This window comes from Myripristis murdjan, chromosome 22 (genome assembly GCF_902150065.1).
Source record: "Myripristis murdjan chromosome 22, fMyrMur1.1, whole genome shotgun sequence".
Classification (NCBI taxonomy): Eukaryota; Metazoa; Chordata; class Actinopteri; order Holocentriformes; family Holocentridae; genus Myripristis; species Myripristis murdjan.
The window spans coordinates 14,105,644-14,133,611 of record NC_044001.1 but is presented as its reverse complement, the minus strand read 5'-3'; the positions used below and the strand labels follow the sequence as shown (position 1 = coordinate 14,133,611).

The window sequence follows — 27,968 nt, the reverse complement described above, 5'->3', positions numbered from 1 at the left end:
CATTCAGATCAACTGTACCTCACTGGTTTTTCAATGGAAAGGAATTAAGAAATTGACTGAGTCACAGTTCCATTTTCCCCAGTTCATTTTCAGCTGTGAACTTGGTTCAGATGGGAAGATAAAGGCTCACTGACATCTGCTACACATGATCAGTAAATTACATTTCCCAATGTTGAATATTACAGCACTTAAAATTTTGGATGGAATAACATTTTCAATGGTATTTTTTTTACATTGCACTGCTTCATCCAGTTAATCAAAATCGCAAACGTTCTATATTTCCCCATAAAAAATTAAGTCTGCCACACTGATGAGGATGGCATTACATAATTTGAATTTTGCTTTTTCAGAATATGTTCCACTCCAGATTTCTACTGTTTTTCTTTAGTACGAATATGCAGGGTAGTTATGCCCCTTCACCTTCTTTTTCACAGTTAGTTCGATATTTATTACTAGAATGGAGGCTTCATGCGTGTGCAAGCTCATTATTAATTATTTAAACAAGGCTTGCTGACACCGAACAGAAATGACTCAGTGCCTTAGACTAGTATTAGCCCTTTGGCTTTGAGAAGTACAGCTACAGAACATGAGCCTATTCTACTCATACCAGTTACAGAAAAATAACAGCGTTTTATTACAGTATAGGATATATGTGCACAATTAATTACACTATGAGAATATGGTACTTTATTAGACATATGTCTTATGGGTTTATGTTACAACATCCAACAAATGTTTTTTTAATTTGTATTTTCATCCTATATTTTCCAAATTTAACAGTGATTACATTTAGCAGAGTTCCTCACCATCATGACAGTCTGTCAGGTTTTGTTTGCTCATTAATTAACAGTAACAAGACAATATCAGCAACAGAAATGCTGACAGACTCCTTGCCACAGCTCGTTTAAACAGGAATGATTTAAAGGAAGTGCTGCACGCACACCTTTGCCCATCGATGTCAGCATCTGTGTTTTCAGTTTGTGTACAGTCATCACTGGGTGAGACCACAGCCTCTCTGAACATTTGGAGATTACACAGCTGTGAGCGTCTATGCCATGCCCCCCCCACCCCTCTCACTGAGAACCATTTAGGCTGCTAATGAAAAACAGAATCCTGCATGAGGACAAATACATTACCATCAAATTAACACAATATAGTAACATTATCTGCGTCATTTGTTGATGAAATTTTCTGTTCGTGAAGCAAAGGACATTTAAAAAACAGGAAATATATACAACATTGGGCATTTTTCAGATAAGTATATACAGTAAAGCATGTGAGTAACTGCAGTGAAATATGTTTATGTTTACGTGGTTACTGTGGTTACTAGTATTAGATTCAGACTCAATGCTGCGAAGTTAGCATGTGCGATTGTGCTTGTGCACATCTAGTCTGATACACATGTGCCTTAAGTGAGCGTGTACCTTTCTGTTCACTGAACAAATTTTTTGCGTGGGGTGCTATTACTAACAAGCCCTTCTATCTTTAAGTGCTATTTTCTTGCAGAACACAGAAAGTCTCTTTTCTAACATACTGTCCTTATTCCATATTCTCCAGAGACAGACTCATGGAGCCAGATGAAACTGGATCCTCCACCCTCCATCCTGCCAAGGCCCAGTCAGTCATGCCCATAGTCAGGTTAGACGGCTGTGCTAAGGTTTCAGATCCTTGTCTGGGCTGCGTGGAGGCCTGGTGTTATGTTGGAGACAGACTAGCAGGCACAACATTTCTTTTGGAGTCCCAGGGCAGACAGCAACAGACACTGGGCAGGCACATACTTCTCCTCCAAGTGTCAACACACTATGGCTGAAAAGACTAGACTTCAGTTTCCATCAAAAAACAAAAAAGCTGCTGTATTCATCCCTACGTAGCAGCAGGCTAGGCGTACGTTTAAAACGCTGCCAACTCTTTCATAGATTTCATCACAGTGAGCTTTAAGGGCCTTAAAGGGATTTTCCCTACAGGTAAGCTTTGCTGCTAAGCAAAGATCTAGGATCAGTATGCCCAACACTGACCATATTCACAACTAAATTGACTTAACAGTTTCAGAGATGTGGAAAAAGTCATACTCCCTATCGGCAGGGGGTTATGCCTTTTAATACCACAAACATACAACAAGGAAATATATTATCCTTGGACTTAGAACCAAGGAATGACCATTAGACCATTGTCCTTAGAATGAGAGGCTTTATGAAGCTGCAAGAGGCTTCAGTTCCCGTCTTGGTGTCCTGGATGAGTGACACCAAAGGATAGAGGCCATAACATTCTATAAAAATACCCACTATATCCTCAGGTACCCTGTGGCTCCTGTTATCCTCATGAAGAAATAGTCCAAGTTTCCTCATGCGCTTTAGTGTGAATACATTCTTGAGAATTCAATGGTCCTCTCCTGTAGACAAATTCTGCTGTGTGATGACGATAAAATTCAAGTAAGGATCCCATGCTGGTACAGTTCCTCTTATGTTACCAGAGAAGTCCTTGTATACCAATGCTATTCTGTGTGTCCCTTCAGTCTGCCAGTTTGTGTACATAATTGACAGGGAATGTCCCACTCCTGGATGTGTCTCCCTCTATGTGGCCAACCTGTTAGATAAAGATAATATAAAGTTACCAATTTGAACACAAATTGAAAACATTTAAAGTCAATGTGGAATCTTTCACAATTCATTTCACATCAAGTCCATTAAAACATTTCACATTACTACCCAAAGAGGAACTGACAGAGCAATGATTCACAATGAGATTTTGAAAAACAAGTAATTGTAGTTGCACTCACCCACCAGTGGGGGTCATCAGTGGCTGTGACCACAATGATCTCATCTTTGAAAAAGGCCAGCTGCTCAGAACTGACTGCTCTGCAGTCCACTAGAGCCTTGACTCGTTTCTGACGGGGCCTGCTGCCAGAAACCTGGAGGAGACGTGCAATATATTTCACAGTGTCTATGACAGATTTTTATAGACTGTGAAATCTCACAGACTGATCTTACACAGAAATATAGACCTCTGGACTTATGACATGGACTGAGGACAGCTTAATAAATTGAAAAATCAGTGGCACTGCAACATGGCAAGTTTTTGTTTCAGGTTGTTGTATAAAAAATGTATATATACAAGACTTTTCTGTGTGTAGTTTTACCATGGCGTTCCTGCGTGGTCGTGCCACTGAAGCCATGGCAGGTGAGGAAGTTGGGGCCGGAGTGGGAGCTGGGCTGGGAGTCTGGGCCGGGGCCAGACTCGGCCCATTCCCCACCAAGCTGCAGTATAGTTCCTCCTGGCTGCCCACACAGCTAGGAGACAACACACCACACTTCCCCTGGCCACCTCCACCACTGCTGGTCCGACGATATGATGTGGTCTTCTCTGAACTGGAAAGGGACAAAGAAGTCATGAAATTACTGTGATTACTGGTAGTCCTCAGGCATATGGACAGGTTTATGAACGGATTAAAACTTGAAAATGGAAAATGGAAAGTGAATATTCTGTGCAGTCTGAAGCCTAAGCCTAAAATAAGAAATACATTTAAGAGGAGATTAAATTAACTTTTCAGACTAGGATCTTGAACTGTTTCACCTCCATGCTCCAGGAGAGGGCACTGGAGGCAAATTAAACTGTGTCTTACCTGACAGGTCCTATGTGGTTCTGAGAAGATGCTGACGTTACATTGCTTTGGGACCCAAAACAATTACTAGGCTGGCCCTCCCAGGTCTGCCTCTGCCCCCTGAGGAAAGTCCCCTGTCCGTGGGGAGATCTTGGTGGTCTTCCTGCTTGGCCCTGGTGCTCTATACTGGGAGATGGAGGGCTATGTCTGGCCTGCATCTGAACACTTGAGGAGTGTGAGGCCGGGTTAGAGCAGCGTCTTGGGATGGAGTTGCCTTCCTGCGTCGTGACTGAGATTTGTGGGTCTGAGCGACCTCAAGAGAGGAATCGGTGGTCAAATAACTGAATTCATGAGGCATTTGATGACTTCCAATGTCAAGCCAAAGGCTGAATGCAAAATATCAATCTGTTATTTGAACCGTCAGTACATTTCAAACTAGAATGCCATAAGATAAATATTTAACAACTTGAACTTATTACAGGAGTGAGGGAAAGAATTTTTTAAATCTAATAAATTAAAATCAATATCATATAACTCACCTCTCTGGATGGTTTTAGCAGGCAGCGGTGGTGGCACTGACCCTGCAGAGGGGGCACTGTTGGTGGGGGGATTTCTATAAAGGAAATCTAAGTTCTCATAGGTCTGACAGGGCCTGCCAGAAATATTAGCATTGGCCCCATTAGCCATGCTCCAGCGGGCGGTTGAAGGTCCAACACCTCCATTTGAGGGGAGAGGAGAGCGATGATTTCTGGGTGAAGGGCTCACCTGGAAGAAGCGATCACAATGTAAATTTCTAAAAGTTTCTCAGTTTATTTCTGGAAATTTTTACAACCTTTTCCAGGTTAATGAAGGGCCTCAAAGTATAATTTGCTGTTCCAAAGCCTTATGTTTTTTTAGCTGAAAAAAAAAAAAAAAAAAAAAAAAATACAGTCAGCAATAAAACCGGCAGGATAGATGATTTACCCTGTCATCGAGGTCATCCTCGCTGTCATACAGCTCCTGAGACTGGGTCTCCCACATGAATTCAACATGGATCTGAGAGTTAAATTTCCCGTTTTGAGCCAGCTCCAACTGAAACACACAAACTCATATTTATTTTCAGATTTCTTGGATAGACTCACAGACTGGGGGAAGATGATAAAACAACAACTGGGAAAGAGTGGTCTGCTTGATTGATATCACTAATCAGTAGGAAGCTCTCCCCTGAGTATGATGAGCCATCACACATCTCATGTGACTTCAGGATAAATACAGCCAATGAAGTTGAGGTTAGGATCCACAGGTACAGATGATGAAATCCAACATTTTTTTCAGACAAACCCACAGACCAACCTATTCTAGCAACCAAGAATATCTAACGACCCGGCTGTGCTGTTCATCAAGCAGCTTACTTTGGCAAACAGTTGTCTATCTCTACATATCAAGGCTGTAACATGAGGTTGCAGTGCACAATAAAACAGGATATAACACAGGGCAGGGTCTGGTTTAGCAGGCAAGATGGCCGGTAAGAAAACAAAACCAGTTTATAAATGATGCACACTGGGAGCTGATGAAGATAGGATTCCCTGTACTGGGAGGTAGTCCTTAGCTGAGCTTTGCTACACGGGGAGTTGTTGTAAGGTAGTATTTCCAGCTGTGGGAGTTGATTTGTTTTGTTTCTGAGTTGACTTTCAGTAACTATATTAATGTTGCAACTTGACTCTTGAGTTGAAAATGAGTCCTGACCACATTCATGTGTCCTGGACATTTGAATTAATACTTAAAAAGGTAAAGTGAGGTCTCACCAGCTCGACACATTGTGTGTGCTGTAGCCTCCTGGCAATATCCAGGGCTGTCTCTCCTGCTGAGTTCACTAGGGAGGTATAAAATTAAAAAAATAAGTATTTAATGATGACACTGTCTGTGTGTGTGCTTGTGAAACAAAAAAAGTGTGTGAGAGACCAATTACCTGTATGTAGAGTTGCTTTTCCTTTGAGCAACAGCTTGAGAGACTCGGGCTTATGATGGAGGGCGCTGTAGTGGAGAGCCGTGTTTCCTTCTGCTGTTCTCTTTTCCAGACAGCTGCTGTGGTATAAATACATGGAGACAGACAGACAAAACATGTTCATTTTTTTCCTTTACCAAATGGAAAGGTAGAAGCATTTCCTCAGCTCCAAGTTCTCAGACAAGCCTAAAAATTGATGTAGATGTTAAACCCATTTACATGAACACTAGCTGACTACTGGTCAGTGTCTGACCTGTTCTGGATGAGGAAGTCGACGAGCGCAAGGGAGCTCCTCTCCTCCATACGGACCGCGAGGTGGAGAGCTGTCTCTCTGATGTCCTAATGTAGGAAACAAGACGCAACAAACATATTATGGCAAACTGTCACATTTCATTTGCAGAGAATATTTTTGTCATTAGGGCACAATGTCCACATGAGCACACTGACAGTCTATGGGCACTCAATAAAACACTACTGTCATTATTAATATAAATATTAATAATATATATATTTTTTTATCTCACTGATAAGGTAGTTAAGTAGTAAGTAGTTATTTGAAATTATTGATAAAATAAGCCTAAAAAATAAGCTGTTAATGCTGGCCGTTAAGCTAATGTTAGAGGATGACTGCTTATCAATTAATTTGTATATATGTATGTCAAAAAGTGAAAACACATAAGCTTTGAGCATCTGTTTGTGTTTGTGTAAAAAGCTAAAGGAGAGAGAGAGTGAGAGAGAGAGAAATGAATGAGTAATTCAACGAACTTGTCTTCCTTGTTCTCAAGAGACATGAGCTCTGACCTAAAAGCTGAAATAATAAATGAGGGCCAACCAACACAAACACACAGACACACACGCTCACGTACACACACACATTCACTCACCCACACACACAGCAGTATTAACACACTCAGGTTACACTATCTGACCAAGAAACAGCTGACAAGAGGGTAGAATATGATTAGAGACAAAGAAAAGGTACTGAAGACAGGAAGGGGAAGACTTTGAGATCCAAGAGATAATAAGGAGATAATAGGATGAGAGGATGAGAAGAGGAAAAGAGAGGGAAAGATTGGATTAAAGGCCAAGGAGATGGGAGGGCTGCCCTTCCTACTGATGAGGCCTTTTAACGACCCGCCCACATGGACGGGTAGTTGTCTTTTACTGCAATTATCCACGCACCTCCTACATGTAATGATGATTTTCTTAACCATTAAAATGATTGGATTCTATTTTTACCCATTCCAGCCACATCTATACTGTGACCAAAACCTCTATATTGTGTGTTGTGTACATCTGAAACACTGCACATAATGTTTGTTTGTGTGAGTTTACTGGTGTAGCCTTGAACAAGCTAGGTGGGGCACCCAGTCTGGTAGACTCATGTGTGGGCATTTTAGAGCTTTGATTTTCAAGTCACAAGATCAAACAGCTTTATTACAGACAGCAACACTGACCAAGACACAGTTTTGGGCTAAAATACTGGTGTGCAGCTGTTTATGTGGCTGCATTTTATTACCGGTCCTTCAGGCGGTGTGAGTGACTTGGCCAGCTCCTCTCCCTCAGCGTAGAGCTGTAAAAGGGAAGTGAGGTCACGACTTTTCACTGCGTCATACAGCCGGTTGGGATCTGCATCCTCTCTCCGCAGGACATACCGGCGCTCAGCGTACTTCGCCACGATGTACTCCTTCCTGGCATTCCTGGTTGTTAAGAAGATGCATTTCAGTGACTAAATAAACAAATAAATAATAAACAAACACTGTCAGCTGCTGTCAGCTCAGTGTTTCCTCTGTAATTTCATCCAGCTGTAGTGCTTTGGACAATAATTCTAGTTGTGTCACATATCTGCTCTAGTGTTAAAAATGTGTTTAATTATAATGGAATGTAAAATATCTTGATTAGACCACAGAAAGTAAAATACCACCTTGGCCACAGTGGTAATTTCCTCACTGTGGTGAAGCATTACTATTAACAAAAAGGAAACGCTGGTAAGCACCTTTAGGTCAAAGACACAATTAGTTTTAAAAAAGATCAGGAACTCACATGTCACTTCGTGGGAGTGGCTTGACAGAGTCATTGGGAAGGCCTGCCTCCATGATGTCATTGAATCTGGTGTTGCCAATACTGACCGCCAACTGGAGACAGACATAACATATACATAGAAATATAGTTATTTGGTTGAGTGGGACACATCTGTACAACACCTGTAATTAGGCCTTCATGCGGATCCACCTACCCCACTGTGTGTACATATGTGTGTTTGTGTGTGTGTGTGTGCATGTGTCTATTTCATACCAGTAGCTCAGAGGTGCTGAGCAGGTCCAAAGTGAGAGATTGGATCCTGGAGAAGTGGACACCGAGCTCTCTGTGAATCCCAGAACATTCAATGCAGGTCAGGATGCCCAAGTTTGTAGAGAGCCACGTTGGATCTGAGACAAGCAGGGAAAATAGACAGTCACAGGTGAATACAACTTTTACACAAAGCATGCAGGTTTTACACAGGGTTGTTTTTACCCAGGGCTACTTGCTAGTCCTGCACCATATATTTCACCTCCAGGTTAACTGCTGTTGCAACCTTCCAACCTGACCCAGATGGTGATAGGATTTTAGGCCACACATTGTCTACAAAAGCAACATAGCTAGAATTACTAAATGCTGTTATCAAAATACTTTTCTGCATAGTTTTGGCTATTCTATTTCTGTTGTTTAATTCATGCTAACAAAAAATGGAAATTGGAAAATTAGAAAACCAGTCAGAAAAGTTTGTCTTTTGTTCTATCTCCTGGATATAGAACATATAATAATCAAGTACACCCATTTGCTTGCATCTTTCGCCTGACCTGGGGCTCCACAGTCGGCGCAGGCCTCGTTGCCTGGCATTTGTCGCAGCTCAGCGATGATGGCTCGGGACAATTCCTGGAGTCCACTGTCCTGCAGCTGAAGTTGATCTCCTCCCAGTGCTGTGTTCAGAGCCTCCTCCTTACTGTTCTGCAGCACTGACACCCAGCTGAAATATACACACACACAAAGACACTATTAATACTTCGCCCCCTCTCTTTTTTTTTTAAGTTATTCAAGTAGACAAAAGATATTTGTCGCTGTCACTCATCCCATTTTATGTGACCACATTTGCTAACTGTTTGCTCACTTGGAGAAAGGGAAAATGGACACAAACAGGAGCTGTGGCCATGGAAGTGTTATGTTTTTAGGCCAAAGAAAACCAAAGAGTATTATCTCCACATGTCCAGCTTGGTCGTCACGGTGTTTTGAACCTCTTAAGTTGCTTAGTCATCACTCATCATCACTTTCACATTTCCTGTTTCATGACTAGTCCACCACCCACATTCACACTTAACCTCTTGTCCTTGATTTCTGACGCTCTCGTTCTTCTCTGTTCTCTCAGTTGAGTTCATCCATCCCTGTCTTCCTCTGTCCCTAAACTCACACAGCACATCACATCAAAAGGATCTGCCCTCAGGCCCACACACAAGGAAGGGCAGGGGACAGAAAACCGCACAAACTACCCCCCTACTTTCCACATACAAACTCTGACACACAGTGTTCCCTTGCTTGCTCTCTGCGACTACAGAGAGGAGTCCCACCCAAAACCAGCTGGGCTGGGGGGCTCCTAGAGGACAGCTGTGCCTTTTTGTTTCTCCATCTCTTTCACATTGTCTCTCTTTTTGTCTATTGTCAGCCCTGCTTGATTCATCAGACAATGCACTCTTCACCTTTTACTGAATACAACTGACAATCTTGATCTTTCTATTAACCCACCAGCACTGCAAAAACTTGCCTTGCAGCACAGAAAATGAAGTAACTCAATCTGAATACACCTCTGTTTTCTTATGAATTTAATTTTCCTCTCTCCCCGGTCTCCATATAACCCATGACGTGTAACAACTTGCGTATGCAGTAAATCGATGCAGGGAGGTTAACAGTGAGCCGAAAGACAGCAGTAGTTTCAGAAAGGTTTCCAGAACTTACATCATGCATTCCTGCTCGTCTTCTGCCTGGAAATGGTACGTTCGATTGTCTAAAGGGGAAAAACAGAAAAGAGAAAGGGTGATTAGCCACTGTCAATGAATCGTATAAAAATACATTATGTAATGGAAGAGAGTGAAAATCAGTGGTAAGAAGAGGGTTCATGACCAGACCAGTAAAATAAGTGAGAGCCATGGAATCACATCTGTTTCTCATCACAGCAACGTAGATAAATCACAAGAGGCACCTATGAAGTCGATCCCAGAGCGACATGTGTCTGATCACTATTTGTACTAATGTAGGGACCAGGAGAGGAACCAGGCGGGCATCCACACATCTGCATTGCAAATGACTCTCAAGAGTCTTCAACAGTTGAGATGTGCTGAGGGTAAAAGGGTAAAGGTTGTTGAGGTCAAAGCTTAGGCATGAACCTACGAGTGACCAGGTCAAAGGTCCTCTTCTCCTCAGGGTTGGGCCGCACCTGACAGGTCAGTAGGTTCAGTTTGGCTGGTGGTCGGTTGATCTGAAGGCAGACAAACACACACCACACACACATACACTTAAGTTGGTATTATTGCATGACTTGACTGACATGCACACACTTGGACAGAAGTCCAAATAACTTGAGTGGACAGTGTCAATTATTAACTCTCACCGTGCTGTGGGAAATGGTCAGGCAACCATATTTTACCCCGCACTTCCTCTTCTGCCATACCTTCCTGATCCTGCAGGGATACAACAGAAAAGATGACTAAAAATATAGTTATAGTTTTTAATCACATCACAGTCTTGATAATAAAATATTGACCTGTCTCATTCCTTTGCAGTACATTAAGTGGAAACAGTGTTAACATATGGGTTGAGCGATGATGAACAACAAACTGTGCTGGCCCAGCTTATTCCTATTCACACTGCCTCATTCTGGTTGTTTTTTGTCAGGTGAAATGGCTAAGATCATGTGCTATTTTGTATCAGTGAGCTGAGTAAAGTTTACTCCTCTGTCTCCCATTTGCCCTACTGAACCACATCCCCTCCTCTTATCGCCCTGTAATCTAGCTCTGGCGTGTGTGTGTGTGTGTGTGTGTGTGTGTGTGTGTGTGTGTGTGTGTGTTTGTCCATGACACAAAAGCTGGATCCACTCAGTTAGCTAGTCTGCCAATAAGTTCCAGAGGAGGGGCCTCTGCTTGAATCTTCACCTCATAATAATGAAGACCAGCTGGGGTAGACGAAGCTAGAGTTCCCCCTTCCTTCTCCATGCCTTTCCCAGTTCCTCCCCACCCTGCTCAGACCCTTCACAGAGCGCCACATATAACACAAGGAATACTAACATAGCTTCAATTCTATTGCTTTTGCCCAAAGTTGAGTGCAAAAAAGTAAAAGACAAGAGAAATGAGAAGGACTGACAGAGAAGTAGAAGAGATGGAGAATATATATGTGATTCAAGAAGCAGGGGTCTTGAAAACCATATTTACACCTGATATTAATGCGTGTGTTGAATGAGCAGACAACAGTTTGATTGCAATTTCCCCCATAATAATCCAGGAGTAAATGCACCCAAGATGCACTGATGATGTGTTCAAATCTGACTTTTTAAAGGCTAGTTGCCTGGCATGTTTAGCCACACAGTTTGGTGACTACCAATTTTGCCCAGATTGTGACAAAATAGATGGGTTATTGTCCAGTATAAAGTACATACTTCAAGCTTAATTTCAAGTTATTTCAACATTGATACTATGTGTATTTTCTACAGCTTTGGGTGTTAATAAGCCAATTAGAATTGAGAACCGAACTACTGATTTTATATGAACTGCTGAAGTTTCCAAGAGAGTAAATTTCTGGGCTATAAACAGTAGTCTGACTTTAGCCAACGTCTCACTATAAAATGCTATATTTTAATTAAATGCTTTTCTTGGCATCAGTATTTTGCAACTTTTAAAAAATATATCTGATAAACATGTATTTGCAATTTGTGGAAAAATGCACTGTGATGTATTTATGCCCATCTCTGCACTCATATATGCATCCATGTCTCAATACCCACCCATCACTCTTCTTGAGCAGGAAACCAGACTTCTCTGTGCCATACTTCTTGTTGCCCTGGGGTTGGTGGATGCTGTAGCCACTGCCAGAGTTCTTCCTGTTCATGTACTCCTAGGATACAGAGATTATGACTTCATTTAAAACTGTAAGGCCAGTCCTCCTGATTGTGCTGATCATGAGGATTTTATATGATACAGTATAAATGAGTCAAAGCAAAACAAACAAACAAAAAAATCAGATGCTATCAGAGCACAATTAAAACTCACTTATTTTCCAGAGCTGAACATTTTCTGTGTGTATTTTGACAGCACCAGAAGATGCACTGTATACTAACTCAAGGTGTTTAGGTTACATGCTTGAGTAGTACAGTTGCATCATGGGTAAACATACCTCTTTGCCCTCCATTTGTAGGAGTAGTCTGAGAGAATCCCGCAACTGAGTGAGTTGCCTCACCTCTTCATCCTGGTCTAGACGTACCTACAACACACCCACACGCACACACCATGTGAGGCCAGCTTATTTCACTGCAGCAAATAAAATAAAATAAAAGTCTCTAACTAGAAGTCCAGCATACTGTTAACAGTGCAGCATCTCCCATTTTTATTGGATCATACAAAATGTTTTTCTTCATGTGGCCTCTAGCTTTGGGTGTGGAACAGCAATACATCAGAGGTTTGCTTCACAGCCTAAATAATGCAGAACAGAGCTGAGAACTGGGGTGTGTAGTCCTGCGGGACTGTGCTTTTTGTCTGAAGGCAGCAAACTTGTATGACCGGTTTTGCCTGCAATATGAGTTAATTTATCTGGAAAATTTCTGCCTTTTCCCTGGAAACCATACTAGCTTTATTTGCATCTTTCCTGAATTTCCTTCTTAAAACTGAGGTCTGGCATGTCTGGGCGAGTATCTGCTCTGCTATGCTGAACCAGAAAAACCTCTAACGTTCCGAGAATCATAATCAAGTGTTTGTTTCCAGCACTGGGCACTGAATAAGGGAGAATTGCAGTTCTGTGCAGACTGGAGACCCGTCAGAGCGGTTGGAGAAATAGGTGTGCACAAGGGAAAGAATCAAAATGCGGGATGCTTTCAGTTTCATCTTTAGGAAATAGGGGCGGCCTTTCTGAGAATAGCTTCCAGCAAGAGTCTTTGCCTGTTCCTTGGAAAGTTTCAGAGGGGGAAGAGGGTGAGGTTTGGGTAGCTGTAACAGTGAAATGGTGCTATAACTTAGCTGCAGTCCGAGGTACTAAAACTCCACGATTTACAGTGAGAGCTTTACAGTAAGAGCCTCCATGGCAACAGTTTTATCTGTTATTGTGACTGAGCAAAGGATGACAAATGGAGAAAACTGTGCGTATGTGTGTGTCTGTGTGTGTCAGGGGAGTGATAACATCAGTCGAGTCAGTCACATGATTAAATGGAAAACAGGCCAAAAGCAACTAAAACAGAACCTAACCTTTGTCCTAACCTATGACATGACACATATGCTACTATTATATGTACTAATTAGTAAAAAATACACAAACATAAGATTCCTGAACTTTGCAGACATAAAAGTGCTTAGGTTTATTTCTATAAATACTTGTTGCATGTTGTACAGTTGCCAGACAAACAAGCATGTGTGTGTTTACCGTGTGGACAGACGTGGCTAGCTTCTCTACAAAGGGAGTGAGATTCTCTGCAGCCTTCAGCCCGTCCTGGAAGAAACTGATGCCAGAAAAAAATAAACAATGCTGAGTCATGATGATACTTCAGTCAAACATTCTGGTTCAGCACCAACAAAAATGTTGTATAATGAGGCTGTACAAGCGACTCTGATACCACATGAAACAAAGAGTATAATTAAAATGGGTGAATGGTTAACAGCAGTAATAATAGCCCACCAAAGTAAGACAAAACTAAATTTACTCAACTGCAAATGCCTCACTAAAATCGAGAGGCAAAATTAAATCCATATGCATTTTTGACCAGGTGGGAAAAGAGATTTTCAGGTGCACAGATCTGCCTCTCATCCCATTTTTTTTTTTTTGAGAGAGAAAATAAGTTATTCTTTCACACTTAAAACACAAAGTCAACAAAGGTATATGTCTGGAGTTGAAAAGTTTGCTGAGACTGACCTGAGTTGAGCCTGGAAGTACTTGATGAGGCTCTGGAGAAGGTCAGGACCCTGACGCACCTTCAGCTCTTGGATCTTCAGGAGGTACTAGAAGCATAAATACACATAGTTAAAACAGCTCCAGAAACTGGATCCATTCCAGATTAAGGCCAGATGGATCCACACAAACATGAGGCCTGAAAATGAAAATGAGGCACAAACCTACCATTTTGTAGTACCCATAATTTAAGACTTATCTTAGAATACACAAAAAGCATCTTCAGTATCTTGTTTTGAACATGATCTTTGCATTACTTTCTGGGACACTGTTGTTTGTAAGGTCATGAGCTGTATTTCACCTCTCCAACCAGTCAGTAATCCTTGGAAAAAGTAATTATTCCTTCTGAAAACATAGTTTAGGCTTTACTTTGACCAATTTCCATCCAGCCTGAAGTTTTAATACATGTTTAAACCGTAGGAAAAATCCCTGGGAGCAGGCAATTGCCCTGTGGAAGGAATGACTACATTGTCCTTGCTGCATAAAACCAAGTCTGAGTCCATTTGTCTGTCTGTAGCTGAGGCAGGGAGGTTAAGAGTTTCTTTTCTGTGTAAAGTTGTGTGCATTTGTGTGTGCGTGTATGTATGAGAAAGAGAAACAGAAAGAGAGAGAGAGAGAGAGAGTTTGTGTATGCGCATGAGGGGAAAAAGCAACAGAGACAGACGGACGGGTGGAGCGGCTTGCAACAAGTGGAAATTCCATTTTTCCTCCGCTCCCCTTCCTCTAAACAGCTGGTCCCAGTCAGAATTCGACCACTTTTCTCAGGGCTCATAAACTACAGCTACATGTGGACTGCTATGCATCTGAGTTTATACCGTCATGCCTGTATGTAACAGCACAGCCAATGAATTTCACAGGGATTTCTCTCACTTGACTTTTAGCTGCAGGTCATGGATACAGAGCAGTGCCATCGGCCTTTAAACTACAACGTCCTACTGTGTGTGACCATGACCCGGTCTGCAGCTCTACAATGCCAAGCCAATTCAAAGTGACTTATTGGCATTGTAGGAATTGCTGAAGAGGTGCAAGGGATCGAGTCTGGCCCTTCGGTTGACCATGGATGGAATATGAAATAACTCAGACCACCCAGACTTGAGAGCTAAATTGAGACCACCTCAGGTATTTGAAAGGTGCCTGGGTATGGTGTTTTGACTGGCAGTAATCCCCCACCTCACACATCTGCAGCTGGAAGGCCCTTCTCTCTCTCTCCATGTCCTCTCCTCCATCTGATCCGTCCATCCTGATCAGACCTAGCTGCCTGCTCTTCTCCTTCCTGTCCTTTTCCAGTTTTGCTCTGATGGAGGGAAGGAGACAGTTACCAAAAGAAAGGCAAACACAATTTAAGAAAGAAAGGAAGAGAAAATTAAGGCAGAGAGAGAAAACTTTAATTTCAAATTTTTGGCTAGTTGCCTGATTATCTCTGAAAAAAAGTATCTCAACACCCTTTTAATATGGTACACTATTAAGGCTTGTACATTTTTTCAGTGTTGCACCTTATCTTTCCTCCACTAACTAGGTTTTTTCCATTCACTTTCCCCATAGGGAGGAGAAAGCTGAGTAAAAAAAAAACAATAAAGGAGAGCTGGAATCCCCTTACAACATTATAAAGCACTTAAAACCACTGCCAAAATGAGATCAAATGAAAGCTGCAAAGTGCAAGTGCCTCAGTTTTATTTCATACCAATGTAACAGAGACTGGCCAAGGGGAATGAGCTATTATCCCATTAACTTCTGCTTTTACACCAACTCCTGTGACCCAGAAAGAAGACTAGCAATATCCATAAATGTGTAGGGCGATTCTGCTTGGCAGTCACATTTGTCTCAGGATTAGGTTTCTCTTATCTCAAGAAAGCAATGGGGCTTGCAGATCAAGCCCTGCATTTAACTTTACCACTTACAATTTTATGTCATACTCCTTCCAACTCTTCTCCATCTGTTTCTTGAGCTCCTGGGAAGGAAATGACAGAGAGAGACGTGACAAGAAGAGATGAGAAAAGCGGAGAAAAGCGGAGAAGAGAAGAGAAGAGAAAAGAAGAGAAGAGAAGAGAAGAGAAGAGAAGAGAAGAGAGGAGGAGAAGAGAAGATTAGGATCCTGACTCCCATCAGTGAAATCTTATAAATACTGAAACCGAGCTACACGTAGTTAAAACTCTGAACATGATTAACCTTACATGACCCTCCAGCCAAGAGCTTCCTTAAAAAAAAAAAAAAAAAAAAAACTTACATAGCAAATCAGTGAGGTGCAGATTCATCATGACAAAACCTCAGCTTGAAAGTTCACACTGCTTATTTTTCAGTGTGCTTCTGTTTTTCTTCATGCAGAGACACTAAATAAACATTCTGGGAAAAGGCTATCATCTGCAAATGACTCCAATCGTTTATTATATGAAACAGGTGCTGTGATGTACAGCGACAGTTCACTCATAATTTCCTAGAAAATGGATCGTGGCATTTTCATGTTCAGTAAAACACTCACAAGTCTGGTCAATACAAATCCATGAACAATTTAGTGAAGGAGTATTTCACAGCCTCACCTTCCTTGTGTGTTGACTGAATGTCTATGACAGACCTGTTCAGCATAGTAACCTTGCTTGTTCAGTTATTAATCTGTCATAACAACAGCACGTTATCCCTTATCATTGTGTGCTGACCTATGTTTACAACAAAGCTTAAGGCAGGTGTAGTCTCTCTTTCCCAAGATAGTACAAATTTCCAAACAAGTCAGTTTCATTGTATACACTTAGCTTAACCGAACAGCAACAATCTAATAGCTGGTAGGCTATATTAATAAAGTTAGTATGTTATAAGTAAAAGTAAGTAATAAAATCAAAACTCACTAGTCTGCTGTCTCGGAGCTCCGTCTTCAGGACATTTTCTAAAGGGAACGCCATGATGTTGTTGAGGTTTTGCACCTGAATCAAGAGAAAGAAAACCAGAAAATCAAGAAAGATAGATGAGAAAAAGATGAATGAAGAAAGATAGGTGACCACAGTGTATAATGCATCATGTTGTAGGTATCCCTTATCTTCTGTAGTGTAAGTAAACACACACACACACCCACACACACATATACAGACACACACACACTTCTCCATATCCTCCTTATCTCCCCCATGGACTTGGATTTCGGGGAAAGAGGAAGGGTAAAACTAAAAACATGGTGATTCAGTCTTGTCTGAACTGGTGAATCATCAAAAAACACTGGACCGTAATCTGCCCCATAAAGATTTTTGGATCCAAATGGGAACATTGCGCAATCATGTTTTATGAAGTGTTTGTGTACTGTAAAATAGAATTTGAAATTAAAGTTGAGGTTGAGATGGAAAACAGATGAACTGAGTCAGAGTACATGATAATGAATCAGGATATTAGGTTATTTCCTGAGTCATACAGCGATGATGAAAATGTGGCAGCGTCCTCATCTCGACAGGGACACGGATGTGCGCTATGCGAGTGTGAAAGAAAACACATCCACACACCTACACGGCGACAATCCATACCACCAACGAATCAAAGCCAAAACATCCTGACTCTCCTCCCTGCTCTCATCAGGATACACACGTTGATGGTTTTAAATGATGGTTATGAACCAGCTCATGTGTAAAGCCCAGGCAGAGTGATTAAATAAAACAAGATAAACAATAATGCATAATTACTGACCCACTAATTCCTTAATAAGAAAAGCCATAATGTCTTTAGTGAACTCGTGTAAACTAAATGGTGTGTTGTTTCCTGTCCACGTCTTCTTGTTGGCTGTTGTCCAAATTTCTCAACAATTGATTTCCCCTGTATTAGCCTCCAAAAGCTGAGGTCAAGAAAAATGTAAAATGAGTTCTGCACAGGGAAATACCATACTCAAACTCAATACTCAATGTCCCCGATACATGTGCATATATACAATAGCACACACACACACACACACACACACACACACACACGCACGCGTTACACACATGTTGCAAGGGGAAGCACTCCGGTTGAATTTTCAGCTTGAGTCCTTAAATCATCCTCTGTTAGTCCTCTGGACTCACTTCCTCCCCACATCTGTAAGACCTGCTCTCCCATGTGAGGCCTTGATTGACAAGAGAGAGAGTGTGTGTCTGCACTCACACATGGAGGTCTGGGATGAATTATCATCGCCATGGAAACTATCAGTGGGAGGGTTCCGGACTGCCCCAGTTTTTGGAGAGTCAAGAGGTGCTAGCCTGCAGCTGCTGAAACCTCCCCCTCATACACATCACACATACACATACACACATCATAATTTGGCGTTCTACTGCTACCTAATGACCTTTGACCTTCCACCTGTGGCACCCTGATTCATAACTCTTGTCTTCTGACACAGACAAACACATCTAGAATGATTAGCAAGCTCATGGCACTGCTAAACCACAGCATGGCGAAGGCAGTGGGCATGGACTAGACAGTGTTTACAGAACTACTAAACACTCACATTTAAACCAGACAGCAATGCAGAATGCGCGTTAATGGAGGATAAAGGTTAGCATACAAACATGACATCTTTTTCCAACCACCTAGGGGGCTTGGAAGCAATTTATGAGGCCAAAATTTACTTTATTTTGCTGCCTCTGTCTTTAAATCCCTGTCCTCCTCCTTCTCTCATCACTCATTGAACCCTTCCCTCCCAGAGAATTTGAGGTTGCTTCTCTTTTCCCCTCCGTCTCCTCCTCTAATGCCCCTTTTCCTCCAGCTCCTTATTCCTCACCAGATTTTTGAAGAGTGCCGTGACCTCTCTGGTGAACACAGCCAGGTTGAGAAAGCCTGTGGACACTTCGTTGTTGTCCTGGGTCAGGTGGCTATTCCCCAAGTTCTCCAACACCTCAATGTACTGCTCCTTGTTTTCCACATGACCTGAAAAGCAACATACAAACATGCTGAGTGAGTATGTATGTAAACAGTGACCTGGGCACAAGTTACCTGTACAGAAAACAAGAGTAAAAGACAGACTGACAAGTCCATTTGCAATGAGAGTCATTTAGCAAGCCAAGCATGTGGAATAAATCAGAGCCAGTTTCCCACCCATCCTGGCCTGTGAGACAGGCTACATTAGAGAGACTGATGTTTCTCTAGACCTTAAAGGTCACTTTCCCCAAGGTCATGACCTTAGAGGGCTCTTAGTCTGTTGAATGTAAATTGATGGGCTGAATTCTGACTGGCATCATCCTGGTTTACACACGGCTGTGCAGTGGAGAAAATTTGTTGCTGGCCTTCACGCCAGAGGGCATTAGGGGCAGAAGGAGACAGCGATTTGACTGCTTTGCTTTGTCTAGCTCATCAAGTTATCTTTAGTACTAGTTTAGCTGCAGGCAACACATGCCACATGCTACTATTATCAGCTAATGTATTGGTACATTTTGATCAGATCAGTAATTACATCTCAAAGTGTCTTTTCACATTTTCTTTTCACAGATCTAACCACGTCCAGGTGATACTGCAAATACAGAAAATCCTGAATATTGACTTTTTTCCTTATCGACAGAACCTCTATTTTAATAAGCTTTAATAGTTTTAGACCTATCTAGTGCAAAAATGTCTCAGAAATCCCAAAATGAGAATGGAAAACAGTCGCACGTGTTTGATTGAGAAATGAAACAGTGAGTAAAGTAACATACAGATTGGACAAAAAACATCTACAAAAGTGCCCATAGCAGTCTAAACAGACAGAAGCAGAAATAAGCAGAAATCAGAACAGACAGTATGTCTGCACTCAGCTGGTTTGGACTTCGAGACAAATACAAAGCTAAGGTACACTGACTGTGGCTGGGAGACGGGCTGACACAACTACATTCAAAGCATTAAATGGGAACAAAGTATAACAGAGAAACAGTGAATTGAGTGGAAAAATGTGAAAATAATGGAGGATGGAGCGAGGAAGGGGGCAACTGATGCAAGCCAGAACTGTTGTGGTTGCATTACTGATGATCGTTATGAATAAAGTATTATTACAAACAACAAACAGCTGAGTCACAGAGGAGCTGAGGGAGGATCTTATGGCTGACCTTTAACTACTAGATACCACCAGAGCAACCCAACTATTTGCTCTGCCAGCACGCACACACACACACACACACACACACACCAAAGCATCTTGGCAGAGCCTGACAGAAACGCGGCACTTAGGACTTGGACTTGGAGTTGGAATAGAGAGCGAAGGAAGGGAACAGTGTCCAGCTGCGCCAAACTATGTCTGTGTGTGGTGAGTCAGTCTGTCGTTTCACATGAAAAACATCAAAACTGATTAAGGGGTTCAACAGCACAATGGGGGGAAGGGGGGTGGTCCAGTCGTAATATTACTGGAACTAACCCATATGATTCTACTTAGGGAGAGAGGAAGAAGTGGGGAGGCAGGGAGAGGGACAAAGGCAAGAGAGCGCAGAATCTTAGTGAAATGGAGAATAATCATGGGGTACTGCTCCACAGCCACTATAGCGCTGCTGACCCACAATGTATCTGGTTGCCTTATTCTAGGCAGCTGGTTCTCTGACTCATGTTTTCTCAAAACTATGAGTTGAAGCCTTGAAATGCAAACCAGGTTTGTGAGCTAGTAGAGAAAAACAACTTGAGGAAATGTTCTGCAATGCGTTTCCTTCTCCCGCACATTTTTGAGGTGAGCAGTCAAATCTGATGCATGCCGGAGTTTACTTTTGGGTGATGATGGCAAGAAGTGACGACATAGACCTACATGACACACACACACACACACACACACACACACACACACACCAACACTTGCAACAAATACACTCGTTGACCTGTGGCTCTAGCAGGCCAGTGTGTGAACACTGGTCGCTTCACTGTTGAAGGCGCTCTAGGTGTGGCAGCTCACTGGAGGCCAGGCGCACAGCCTACACAGGTCACACTACATCAACTTTGGTACACACACACACACCATGAAACTATACACATCATTTAATGCCTAAACACACACACACACACACATACATCATAAGGTCATACTGTACACCATATGGTTGTAAACACAATCGTCCACCATCCCACGCACCCTGGTCGCATAACAAGGGGCCTCACTCATAAACAACACTGCCCACACGAGCTTGATGATGTCATCTAAAATGGACAAGCAAGATGATTTCTTTGCAGGCTTCTCATTGCACTAAACAGCTCATCACGCTGTTTTAGTGGCGGACAGTTGTTTAGAAACTGGCAGCTGAGCTGACGTATTTCATCATGCACAGTATTTATATTATTAAAACAAAGCATATTGTCTGCCAACATTCTGGTAAGTGTCTGGTTTAGAGAAGGCAAGTGTGTTTGGGAAATACTGTAGTTTATAATAATGCAGTGTGTGTGTGTGTGTGTGTGTGTGTGTGTGTGTGTGTGCGCGTGTGTGTCAGTAGAGAGAGATGGGGGAGAGAGAGAGATAATGTAATGTGTGGACACTTACTGAGTCCAGAAGCATGTATAGCCTTGATCATCTTCTTCATCCTCTGTAGGGTTGTCTGGTCAATCTCCAGAGACTGAAATACAACATTGAGACACGTTTCATGAAATTAAAAGTTCAGCTTTGCTGAAATGTGTTTGTACTTGATGTGATTGAGGGCTTTAATCTCCCTCATAGAGGTTTTAAAATTCAAAAATGCCAATGTTTTGCTTCTATATAGTTTACTTTTCTAACAGTATATTTACATGTGTGCGTTCACTTCAGCTGACTTTTCCCACGGTGTGATTAATGTAGACAGGTGAGTCAGCACTCGCCGCCTAGACGAATTGTCTATCTTGCGCTGTCATGTGAAGGCCTAAGTGATGTAACGTAACTCAGTTCACGTGTCTGTCTGACTGTCACTTTTCAGGTTTCGCCCACACTTTGTCACACTGAAACCAGACAGTAAAATCCCTGTCACATAATTAAAGCACAAATGCACGCACAACACTTGTTTGAAAGGTTTGAAACAACAACCAGCTTTATTCTCTTTACACAACCCACTTGTTTCGCTAAGATAGACACATGGCACTCCTTCTACATGCCACCAGAAATAACTTTCATGAGCCAGTAATCTAGACCCAACAGAGACTCTGCCTCGCTTGCTGGTGGTGTTTACACACCCGAGACCTTCCCAGTAGTCCACTCCCTACTGTAAGTGCTAGTTTACTAATTAAAAGGTGGGGGTGGGGTGGTGGTGGTATTGCATAATCAGACTCCACGTTGTAGGCAATGTATGGGAAAGTGATTTAGTGGAAACTGGAGATGGGAGTAGCTGCTCTTGTAGTTTGCTCTGCTCGGTAAGCTGGTTGGCAGACGGAGGATAAAACAACAGTGGAAACAAGCTGGTGCAGGTTGTGGAAACAAGTTGCTTTTGTTGAAGTTTTGAAATAAATTAGGGCACACGTGCACATAAACAGACAGACAGACAAACCATCTATCAGCTGAGACAAACTGTTCAACAAAAACACACACCCCTTTTGAAGAGTGTGTCCAACAGGTCCACCCATCACTGTGTTGTTGGTAAGACACAGTACCTTCCTACCTGGCACTCTTACTCTGTGTTACACAAACCCATGCAGCGTCACTCATCTCACCGCCCTGCCCTACTGTGGCTGCATGCAGGGCTGTGCGTACCTGCTCTACGGGTGTGTGTGCTAGTGCATTTATGTATGCCTGTGCATGTGTATGTGTAATAGTGATCATCGTGCCTTGGCTGTTACTACTTATGGTGCATAAAAGACACAAAAATGACAAAAAAAACAAGAGAATGGGGCTTCATCTTATAGTGAAGTGAACATGTGTGACACACCTGTGAAATACATTAACTGTCCCCCATACAGAGATCAGGTGAAGATCATGTAAAACATGTTCAACAGACTTGCTGTCAACCATTCTCAGAGGAGCTGTGACAAACAAGCATAACCCTATGAGCTCTAGAGAGTATAATAAACAAAAAGAGTTAAAAATCATACTATCTGTGTGTATGTGTATGTGTGTGTTTGTGTTTGTGGTGTACACCGCAGTGGACATTTCCAGAGAAAGTGACTGGTGGCTGCAGAGCTTGATATTTAATCTCAAACAGCTATCTGATCTTCTTTACCCCATTAACTGGGCATGACGACATACTCCGCTGAAGGAAAAAGAGTTTCATTACAAAATGTGTTATTGACTATTTGGAAAGTTTTACACCTTCTTAGACATTATAAAGCCGGCATTGGTTTAGTACAGAAATGAGCCATAAATATTTTGCTTAAATCATGTGTCTTTAAAGAAAAAAGTCTTATGATAGAAACATTTTCCCAAGTAGATGCAAAGGAAATGAAACCATTCCTTATCTCCCTCTCTTTCTCTCTCCTCAGTCTTATCAGTAGTAATAAGTAACAAGCAGTGCAGCATGTGGTTGTGTGCATGAGTCCAGCACACTAGTCTCTGCCCCCCTGCTTGCCGCCATAAACCACACACATGCCCATACAACATTACCCTAACAGTTAAGTCTGTCCCTGCTGAACTGACCAAGCATATACATAAATGAAGGGGCTGTTGCAGTACATTTGTGTGTGTGCATGTCTTTCTGTCTGTCTCTGTGCACATGTGCAGGATTCCAACATGTCCCTTCCCAGAGCAGCTATTCCAGCAATACATTTTCCAGTGTGTCATAGCCATAAATAATGATATTAGACCAACATAAATACATCTGACAGCTGTCTGGAATTGTTCTCTTTATAAACCCTGGACTCCTCTATCTCCATCTTTCTGAGACAGTCTGTAAAATCGTAACGTAAACCTTTCATCTCTTGTAGCCTTTTTATTTGAATATTTCCTGAAAAGAAAGGAAAAGCCAAGAAAAACACCAGTGCCTATAGTCCATTATTTAACATCTGTAAAATATCCTGGAGTATCCTCCATAAAGAGTATCCTCTTTGTGGAGCTATTATCACGTCATCAGCCCTGGACCACAGCTACCTATCATTAAAGTAAATTTGCCAGCCACTGTGCATCTTTTTTTTTTTTTTTTTCCCACAAAAACTCTCATTTCATAGCAAAACCCTTTCACTGTCAAGCTATACTGATGTCTGATGGGAAACACAAAAAACACACTTTGGACTGCAGTACAACAGTGAATCACAATATTTTCTCACAAGGAAGACAGACAAGCAAAGATCTGTTTGTGTGCGGAACTGGATCATTTGTATTGTGGCGGAGTTCATGGCAGTTTCCCTCTCTGTTTCCTCCTTTTGCCTGAGGAGTTTTAGGACCACAGGCCAAGGAGAACAAATTTCAAACAAACACAAACGTGCACGCAGACACACACACACACACACACACACACACACACACACACACACACACACACACACACACACACACACACAGAAAGACCTCAAACAGGCCTTGAGCCAAAGTCCCAGTTCAAACAGACAAATCAACACACTGGCCTTCACAGATATGTGTTGGAGCATGGACACATGGACACACACACACACACACACACACACACACACACACACACACACACACACACACACACACACACAATAGAGGCACACTTTTGGCATGTCTGCAGTCAGTGTGCTGTGTGTGTTCTGTGTGTGTGTGTCTAATTCCTATGGGATGGCAGCAAGGACAAGCAAACCACTCTGTACACTGCATTACCTCATGTAACCCTGACTTCTCTGCTGGAACAAGCCAGGCAGTACTAAATCACTATAAGGTGGATCTGACCCAAATCTAACTTTTAACCTTTCCTGGAGACAAAACCAGTGTATTTATTGTCACATCCTTTCCAACAGACATCAGAGAGGTGACGGGTTTTAACCCAAGAAGTCTCATCCAAAAAGATATCCACCTCTCTCTATTGTAGGACAGTGAAGCCTCTGACCAGAATAGCCACATCACACTGTACAACCACCTCCATAGTGCCAACCTCTACTGAATCCAGTGACAGTTAAATGTGACCTCATTTTGTTTAGGACCCCCAATGCCCCCCTGTGGATCCCTGAAACACAGTTTGGGAGCCATTCTCCAAACTACAGCCACATACCTGTTAGTCTAAGTCATACTGCAGCTAACACTCACCCACCTGCATGTTAATGTCATGTTTTGTCATAAGTTTAGAACATGATAAGGGCACCCAGATCACCCCATGTGTGTGTAAATGGCATCCATGTGTGCTGGAAAAAACACTGTCACTGAATACCAAGGGAAAAGTGAAACTATAGCCTCTACTGTGCTGTTAAAAACAAGGGCAAAGTCGCAGGGTTTTTTTTATCACAGACGGCGGTGCTTTGTCAGCCATAAAGTAGGAAACAACTTCGAGGAGAATCTAACACGATTTATGAAATAATGTCGCATCTTCGGACAATACTGTAATGTTAGTGCAAAAGCCCGTGTCAAGCCTGTCATCTGCACAGGGCAGGTGGCACGGCGGAAGGTAGCCTTTCTGTAGCCTGAGCTGTGAGGTTTGGACAGGTAAACAGACCCCAAAAAGGTGCGCATTTCCCAGCGCCGCCGCCTCCTTCTCTCACCTCCTCCACCGCTGAGACTGTGGTCCGACAGTCGCTCATTTTGGACTGAAAACTGGAAGTCCCCGGCGAAGCCAAATCCTCGTTTGTCAGAACCACGAAGTCCGAAATGCTTATACGCTCCGGCATGTTTCCAGTGAAAAAAAGGTCCGACGTTTACTGCGGAGAAAAGTTAGCCCAAGTTTCACGCGCGCATATTCCCATTTGAAGAAAAGGGAAACGGCTCGCTCCTCCTTGTATGGAAACTTGAGAGAGGCTGTATTCCTGGCCGTGGTGTTCCCAAGTTTTCGTGTGCAGACGTGTGAAAGTGTTCGGTGGGAAGCTGACTGAAAAGCTACGGTGGGCACTGACCGACCGATACTGCCCTCACTGAGACACGACTCAATGAATGTGTGCGCGTATAAGGTGCGCGAGCGTTCGCTATTGTGCGCCCCGCGAGGGAGGGAGCAGCTCCATCATCACGTGGGAATGTTTGTACTTTTTGGCACACTGAAGAGAGAGAAGGGGAGAGCGTACTTGCCCTCATCTCTCTCTTACTCCTCATTTCCATGCAAACTCTGCAGGCTCTGTGCTGTGGTCGCCATGGATATGCAGAGAGCCTCATTCACAGACTAAACTAAAGGAGTGTTTGAATGGGTGATGGGTGGTGGTGCTGATAGGGTGGGGGGCATTGCATCTGAAAAAATGGGGGCAAAGACGTCATACACTTGCAGCTCCAGAATTGTTTCCATCAAGTGTGATTAAACACTACTATTCAAAGAGCTGCAGTGCTGAAAAAAAAAAAAAAAATTCCTCCTACAATACAGAGGGGGATTTTATACTGACCACCCAAATTTTGGGCTTTTAAAGAGGCAGGGCCATAGCTGCAACCTCTGCAAGAACACAGTCTACTTGAGCACATTCTGCACATCTCCTACATGCCTTTGAATTTGAAAACCAGCAGCTATGAAAGGCAAGAAGAAAGATTAAGGTTTACAGCCCTTTAATCTGTGTGCCAGACAGGGCCATCCTCCCTTCAGGAGACAGGAGGTGTAACACCACATCACCCGCCTCACTGGGACCCTGCACCTTCATGCTTCTCTTGGCTGGGGCTCCAAAGCTCTTTCTTCATGCCTTCCTTTTATTACCCCCACCCTTCCTCCTCATCTCACAAAAACACACTGGAGGAGGATTTCTGAAGACCCTCCCCTCTGACCTTCTCCTCAAATCCTCTTTCAGAGTGAGAGCACACCAGAAAACAGGGGAAAACACTGCAGGTGTTACACTAGGACATAACTCTTGCATACCTGCTATTGTAAAGCCTGCCACCTGGAAGAAAAGAGGTGTATCACTGAACTTTGCCTGGGGGAAGACGCAGCAGAAATACACTGAACAGTGGACTCAGCTATCAATACAGTGGCACTCTTTGGTTTCACCACAAAACCACACATTTGCCTACATTAGGTATATAAAGGGAAACATTGTGAATCAGCCCCAGATTCTAAGCAATTTAAAGAAAAGTCACTGTGTGGTGAAAGGGCCTTATCTGTGGGTCTCAGTAACCACAGAAAGTTATTACTGCTGTTCAGTGAATAGTGGAAGATGGATGTCATGCCTTCTTTATGTGCTCACAGTGGCGCTGTGTTTATATTCACAAAGATAGACAGTCTACTTTTTGTATGGCCAGCCTCTTCGCTTCAGCAAAAAACACACACACCAAGACACACACACTCCGCATTTGATATCCTTGTGTTGCTACACTTAAGCACACACACAAGCCAAAGCCTTTAAAGTGGAAATTTAAGGGAGTGGTTATTAAACATGTTCTCCTGTATTACTCCTCCTTGGAAGTACAAAGAGAAGTTCAGTGTCGACCAAATAAATACCTCTCATTTTTCTCCACGCAAGTTAAGGCAATACACCACAGAACATATGCACTCCATCTCTGATGGAAAGTTGGGAACCTGCGATTGAACTGACATTAGGAATGGTAGGAAAAATATAACCCTCTTCGGGAAGTGAGGGCATACGACAATTTCCAAACAATGCAGCGAGTGAAATAAATAGGTTTGCTGACCCAGTTTTCCAAGCTCTCATTTCACTCATTGTTTCTGTGGTATGCATGTATGTGATGGAGTGAGAGAGCACAAGGGGGGAAGAGAACAAGAGAGAAATGCATTGATATAAAGAAAAAGCATGAATGCATGCATATGTTGTCTATTAAAGTACATGTGCAACATATGTTTATCTGCACGCACATTCATGTGCATGTGCGGCTGCTGTTGCACACACATTTTTGCATGCATGTGTGTATGTCTGCGCTGATGTAATGCTGAGGCTCGCTGTGTCCCAACAATACCCTCCTTCAGTTTCTTTGCGGCCCCAAGGAAAGAACCAGAGCCTTTGTGTGTTGGCCTGCGCGCCAGCCAGGGTCCTATTGTAAGACTGAGCAAGCCGGTCTGTTCAGGCCACGGACTAACATATAGGGGAGAGCTTTCGGAAAAGGAAAGGGGTGGAGGGAGGTGGAGGGCAAAGCAGAAATGTTGGGATGAGAAGGAAAAGTTTTGGAAGGTGGACAGCTTTGGTGGGGATTTAAGGGAAGAGAAAGGCGATAGATGAATAATGCAGGGAGGAAGACAAAAGTGGAAGGAAACAGAGAAAATGGGAAAGCTTTACGATGTGTTTTCAAAACTTTACTGCCCTCATATCAGTGTTTTCAAACTGGAGTGACTCACTTCATGTTTCTCC

General features: G+C 42.7%; 1 protein-coding gene across 3 annotated transcripts; it reads right to left on the bottom strand.

The window, feature by feature from the left end:
- Window positions 1-613: 613 nt before the first annotated feature.
- Window positions 614-25,615, bottom strand: asap3 (ArfGAP with SH3 domain, ankyrin repeat and PH domain 3). 3 transcript variants are annotated; one of them, XM_030044964.1, is made up of 26 exons: window positions 25,245-25,615; window positions 21,181-21,253; window positions 18,481-18,626; window positions 16,592-16,666; window positions 15,653-15,702; window positions 14,925-15,048; window positions 13,719-13,804; window positions 13,233-13,308; window positions 11,997-12,083; window positions 11,608-11,717; window positions 10,222-10,291; window positions 10,002-10,089; window positions 9,570-9,618; window positions 8,423-8,589; window positions 7,878-8,011; window positions 7,626-7,717; window positions 7,102-7,282; window positions 5,836-5,921; window positions 5,547-5,662; window positions 5,383-5,450; window positions 4,562-4,669; window positions 4,138-4,363; window positions 3,620-3,911; window positions 3,137-3,365; window positions 2,777-2,908; window positions 614-2,583 (listed from the first exon to the last, which is right to left on the bottom strand). In XM_030044964.1, the coding sequence occupies exons 1-26, from the start codon at window positions 25,368-25,370 to the stop codon at window positions 2,509-2,511; spliced, it is 3,066 nt and encodes a 1,021-aa protein (XP_029900824.1). In that variant the 5' UTR covers window positions 25,371-25,615; the 3' UTR covers window positions 614-2,508. The 3 variants fall into 3 exon arrangements, with proteins under 3 accessions (XP_029900824.1, XP_029900826.1, XP_029900825.1); XM_030044966.1 differs by having other exon boundaries at window positions 3,620-3,902; XM_030044965.1 differs by having other exon boundaries at window positions 5,547-5,659.
- Between the last annotated feature and the right edge of the window lie 2,353 nt (window positions 25,616-27,968).

Coding starts and splice junctions, on each gene's coding strand:
- asap3 (XM_030044964.1), bottom strand. CDS start 25,370: ATGCCGGAGCGTATAAGCATTTCGGACTTCGTGGTTCTGACAAACGAG. Junction 10,090..10,221: donor TGACCATTTCCCACAGCACG/GTGAGAGTTAAT, acceptor GTCTGCCTTCAG/ATCAACCGACCACCAGCCAA. Junction 4,364..4,561: donor AGGATGACCTCGATGACAGG/GTAAATCATCTA, acceptor CGCTTCTTCCAG/GTGAGCCCTTCACCCAGAAA.